General features: G+C 58.4%; 2 protein-coding genes across 2 annotated transcripts; one reads left to right on the top strand and one right to left on the bottom strand.

Annotated features, from left to right (window-relative positions):
* Positions 1-1298: 1298 nt before the first annotated feature.
* On the bottom strand, positions 1299-2438 carry ACA1_126150 (uncharacterized protein; the record flags this gene model as incomplete). The annotated part of the gene is made up of 5 exons (XM_004348640.1): positions 1299-1488; positions 1583-1656; positions 1759-1796; positions 1897-1925; positions 2236-2438. 5 exons carry the CDS (start codon positions 2436-2438, stop codon positions 1299-1301), a joined length of 534 nt encoding a protein of 177 aa, XP_004348690.1.
* A 437-nt stretch (positions 2439-2875) lies between these two features.
* On the top strand, positions 2876-5311 carry ACA1_126140 (helicase associated domain containing protein; the record flags this gene model as incomplete). Its single annotated transcript, XM_004348639.1, is given in 5 exon segments — positions 2876-2999; positions 3121-4498; positions 4572-4694; positions 4763-5243; positions 5255-5311. 5 exon segments carry the CDS (start codon positions 2876-2878, stop codon positions 5309-5311), a joined length of 2163 nt encoding a protein of 720 aa, XP_004348689.1.
* Between the last annotated feature and the right edge of the window lie 46 nt (positions 5312-5357).

Genomic DNA, 5357 nt, shown 5'->3' with positions numbered 1-5357 from the left:
ATAAATGTAGTTGACTTAATGTCACACATTCCAACCAAGCACTTCTGTGAGCTGCTGGGGATCTCACCTGAGGGGTATCACCATCTTCTTCACCTCTACACTGCACATCTACAGCAATCACCAGCTCGCTCACCCTCCCTCTGCCCTGGAGACGAATTAATTTTAATTTTATTATTTTTACAGCATTACCCAGTTGACCTCCTTCTCACATTTGCCCTCCACATTACTAAATCACAAGTGCAGCACGTCCACCAGCGGCTCTTGCCATGGCTCTACACAACACTTCACCCCCACCTCTCTTTACACACCCAGCAGTTTCAATGGCAGAATGGCACAACTCTCTGCAGTCACCTCTTCATGTGGATCATTGATGGCACAGAACAGCACATACTCTCCCCCTCCAACATCACACTTAACACTCTCTTCTACTCGGCAAAGAAAGACAAACACACCATCAGCATCCTCCTCATCATTGCCTTCAATGGCACCATCCTTTACCTCTCCCCATCCTACCCTGGATTGCACCATGACTGAGAACTGGCCTGGTGGTGCAAGCATGACTGGTATCCACACCTCCACCACTCCAAATGGGGACTGGGTGACAGTGGATTTGATGGCCTAGACAAGGAGGGATGGAACATTCTCACACCCCCATGTGAGTGTGACCAGACCTACCACACCATTGTGCACTACCACATCTGTGTTGAGCAGAAGATTGAGGAAGTCAAGAACTTCTGTGTCTGCTGTGAGCAGCTGCGTGTGCCATGTGGAATGGATGACAAGCAGCTTCTTCTCTTTCACCAACAAGTGTATATGATTGTGAGTGTTCTTGTTAATGATTACCGCTGAATGAAAACACACGAACCCACACTCTCTGCACGCAAACCCACACTTTCCTCACGCTTTTGCACCACTTTTTGCGTGCGAAAACAAAATAATCCAAATCCGCACAGAGCAGTGCTTCGGACGCCCGAGCCCCACTTCTGTCACCCCAGCGCACTCCTGTTTACCATGCTGCTTTACGAATCACAGATCACTCTCAGCGTGACGCACTGTATTTGTATGGAGCCTTCAACTCGTCTTGTCCCTCCATACACACCAAAACGGAAAGGCCCAACAATACACACCAGCGTGCCTGGGTGTCACTGATAGATGAGCAGTGTTCTCTCAAATTCTCGTTTGCGCAACAGTTGCGTGCATTCGACTATTGTGCAGAGCCCTGCCGCGCCTTGGCCTTTGTTTCGCATCGTCGTGGCCATCGTCGAGGCCTTTGTGACCGTTACAGGGGATCCCCTTGTTCAGTCTGAGTCGGAGCGAGCCGAGCTGCTTCGTCTCCTCTTCTTGTGGTGGTGTCTTTCCTTCTTCTCTTTCTTTTCCTTCTTCTCTTTCTTGCGATCCTTCTCTCGCTTTCGCTTTTCCTTCTTCTCCCTCTTCTTGCGCTTCTTCTCCTTCTGTAGCGCCATCAGCTGCTTGGCCAAGTCCTTCAGACTGTTGATGTCGAGAGTACGTGCATGAGAAGGAAAGAGCCCTGTACAGACAGTGGCGAGCCTTGGCTCTTCTTTGGGGGGGGGAGGGGCGGTACCTCTGCCCTTTGGATTCGGGCTTCTTGGTGGAGTCCTCCTCGGGCTTGCTCTGCATCAAGTGGTACATGGGGTCCTGCACCCACATGGGCGTAGACAGGGAAGTCAGCCAACGTGCTCGACACACGCACACGACACACGACACGAGCGGGTACAGAACCACGCACAGTACGCGTACCATTCGAGCTTGCCGCTCGGCTTCGCTCTTGGGGTTACCTGATCGCGGAAGTGGGCACAAGGTGTCAATTTACCGCCCGCAGCACACGCAGCACATAATGGTGGTGATGATGGGTCACCTCCATCTCGAAGTGGGCACTCACGGTCGCCAGTACGGTGCCCGAATTGCTGCAGTAGAGGAGGTCATAGGGTCAGCATTGTCACAACACATGTGCCACTGCCACGGAGGTCCTCCGGCCGACATACCTTGCATCGCCAGCACTGCATGCACTTGACCTCTCTGCACGAGATGATGAGGAAGAGGTAACGTTACTCCTCACATGCGTGCGAACAACAGCTGCGCGCGCGCGGAGCTCAGCGGACGTACTTGCCGAGTGGCATCCTGCGCACAAGCGTTTAACAACCCATCGCCCGAGTCAGCAGCGGGCCAGCACACGCTGACGCTGTTGTTGCGGTGAGCGCAGTGTTGTTGACGTACCAGAGGCCCTTGCTGGGTGCCTTGGCGAGGAAGTCACGGACGTGCTCATTGCCGGGAAGGTCGGGCACGGTGTCCTCCGGCCGATCCTCCTCCTTCTCCTTCACCAGCCCTGGCGGGGCCTCGTAGAAGATCTCCAGCTTCTCCCCGTCCAGCGGAGGTCCGCCCACCCCCTTTGTGAACGCCGCGCTCCCTCGGTCTCCCATCAATCGATTTTACCTCTGACCCGAGCAACAATCGTGAGATTTTTTTTTAACACTGGAATGAGACGCTAAATCTCTAAGGAGGTCCAGCTGAAGATGTAAGCAAAAAAACAAATACAAAAGAAAAAGCAAAGCGGGCAAAATCCTAGTTCTGGGGGCTGCAAAGGAAGTAGCCGTTCTCGCAACTTGGCACTCTCTCGAAGTTGGCTGCACGGCACTTTGCATCTTTTCCTGTTGACTACCGGTACCTGCCTCTCCCTTCTTCCTCGCCCTCCCCTTTTTCGATCTTTGGATTTACTACATTCATTTCAATCATCAATGCATCTTGCACTGGCGGCGCGGTTTAAACCAACTATTTCCCTTTACGCTCCGCCCCTCACGAACTTGATGGCTGAGCCCTCACTCTTGGCAGCGTACGACCCGGTGAAACTGCTGCCATCATGGAACGGCGCGGTGTGCCTGCGCCCAGGACAAAAGACCAGGGATTCTCCTCCGCCTCGTCGGCCTTCGCCCCCTCGGCGCCTGATCACGTCCGTGGCCCTTCGTCTCCGGGCGCCACCGGTGGTAAACGAGGCTGCCTCTTCTTGTGTCCGTCTCTGTCGTGGTTCACGACTAACGACAGGCCTGTTTCCGTTGCTCCGTTCGTGCGCAAATTTGTTGCATGCCGATTTCGGCGTGGGGGCAGGTACGTCGGGTCTGGGCGCGGCGGCGACGGCGATTGCGGACATCGAGAGGCAGCTGGAGAGGCTCGTCACCCTACGCAAGACGGAGAGGTTTGCTGCGGCTCACGCCTTTGGCGAGAACGGCAACAACGACCAAAGAAAGAAGGCGAAGACTGGCGCCGCGACCCGCGAAGAGGAGAACGACAGCAGCAGCACGGAGAGTGCGGCCAGCGACGCGCAGAGCTCGAAACGGCGCAACTTGGATGAGGACTTGCTGATCGGCATGCTCGGCATTCCTTTCGTCAGCAGCGAAGTCGCGCGCGGTCGCAGCCCGCGCCCACACTCATCACCGACCATGTCGACTTCCCCACCGATGACACCGACGCCAACTGCACACCACACACCGCTCACGCCAGACATGGCTGCCAACGCCGCCGATCTCGTGCTCAGGGCGGATCTTGGCCAGGGCGACACGCACCGTGATGACGACACGCCGCCGGCCATCGCGACAGAGTCCGTTTGGCAGGCGGCCGAGGCCGCGCACAAGCCGCCCTCGCTACCGATGCGAAGCCTCACCAGTGCGCCCGCACCACCACTCCCTGAGCAACAGCCGCAGCCGGTCGTGGTGGCGGCGGCTCTACGGCGCGAGATCATGGGCGAGGTCAAGGCCGAGCTGCTGATGGAGGTGGCGCGACGCGACAAGGAGAATCAAGGCAAGCTGTACGAGCTCGAGCTCGAGAATCGAGAGCTCAAGCAGGAGCTCCACGGGCTGCTGCGCGAGATGCGGGAGGACCGGCGCCGCAAGGAGCGCGAGCGAGAGGAGCGCAAGAAGCGGAGACGGCGCAGCGCAGGCCAACGGACAAAGCGCGGCCGTGGCGGCAGCGACGACAGTGAAGGAAGCGACGTAGAGAGCAGCGACGATGACACGAGCAGCAGCAGCGAACAGGAGGTGGCCGAACCGAAGCGCAGAGGCACGAAGAGAAGTCGAGGCAGCAGCGACAGGGAACCGGCGGACCGGCATAGCGACAAGAGCGACACCAACAGCTCTAAACGCAAGAGAGGGAAGACGTCGGTGGCACCGGCAGGAAAGGCCGAGAGACACGCTAACGAAGTAGCGGCGGGTGAAGCTGCAGCACAGGCAGGACCAACGACTGCCGAGCCGGCCGTACCACTTGTGACGACGCCATCGCGAGCGGACACCCGAGGCTCGCCGCAGCCGCGGACGGATCGGTGGTCGCACTCGAGCGGGAGCGGTGGTGAGGAAACGACCGTTGCTGCGGCCACCGGACCTGATGAGGATAGAAATGCCGACGATGGCGGCAGACCTTCTCGATCCACCGTGTGGCGTAGGAAGAAGGGCCACCGGGCCGCCGAAGAAATCGAGCACGACAACCAAGAGCGGTACCAGCTAGCACCCGCACCATCTGATGGCGCTCTGTGCGGGTGCTAACCAAAGCCCTTCTTTTTGCCGCAGGTGGCAGATGCGGGTCGACCAGCTGCGTGCGTTTGCCAAGGAGCACGGTCACTGCCGCGTGCCCAAGAGCCACCCCAACAGGCCACTCTACACGTGGACGCAAAACGTCCGCCAACGCTGGAGGTGCCTCCTACGCCCCGGCCCACCACCTTGACTTACGGCCCGAGCCTTACACCTGCGTTTTTTCACAGGAGGGGCGCCGTGCCTGAGAGTAAGATCCGAGACTTGGTCGCCTTGGGCATGCAGCATCCGGCGGAGGAGTTCGGTGGCGCTGCAGCGCGAAGGGGCTCGCAGCAGCAGCGACCGGCGGTCGAGCCCGCCACGGAGGAGGATGTCGACACCAGCAGGGACCAGGATACTAAAGCCGTAGACAGGAAAAGCTCGACCAGCACCGGCCGGCCCAGAGCGGTGAAGAGATCGCGGCGGGAGAAGCGGCCGTCTTCGGCCACAACGAAGGCCGAAGGCGGCGAAGACGGGAAACGGCCGCAGCAGAGTCGGGCGAGCGATGACGACTACGCGGCACTGTCGGAAAAGGATCACGAGGATGATGAAGAGGAGGAAGAAGAAGAGGAAGAAGAAGAGCAGGAGGAGAAGTACACCCGACGCCTGAGACAACGGCAGTCCAGGCGAAGCGAAGAAGCGAAGCCGCACAACAATGCCGTGGATGGCGTGGTCACGCGCAGGAGAGCCAAGTCACTGACGTCGCAAGCGGAGGAGGTGAAGGAGCCCGCCAGAGGTGAAAAGAGGAAGGCCACCACCACAGGACCGACCGACGCTGACAAGGAG

Source organism: Acanthamoeba castellanii (genome assembly GCF_000313135.1).
Source record: "Acanthamoeba castellanii str. Neff unplaced genomic scaffold scf7180000084693, whole genome shotgun sequence".
Lineage (NCBI taxonomy): Eukaryota > Discosea > Longamoebia > Acanthamoebidae > Acanthamoeba > Acanthamoeba castellanii.
Note: the sequence above shows the minus strand (reverse complement) of the source record. Positions and strands in the feature narration are given on the sequence as shown.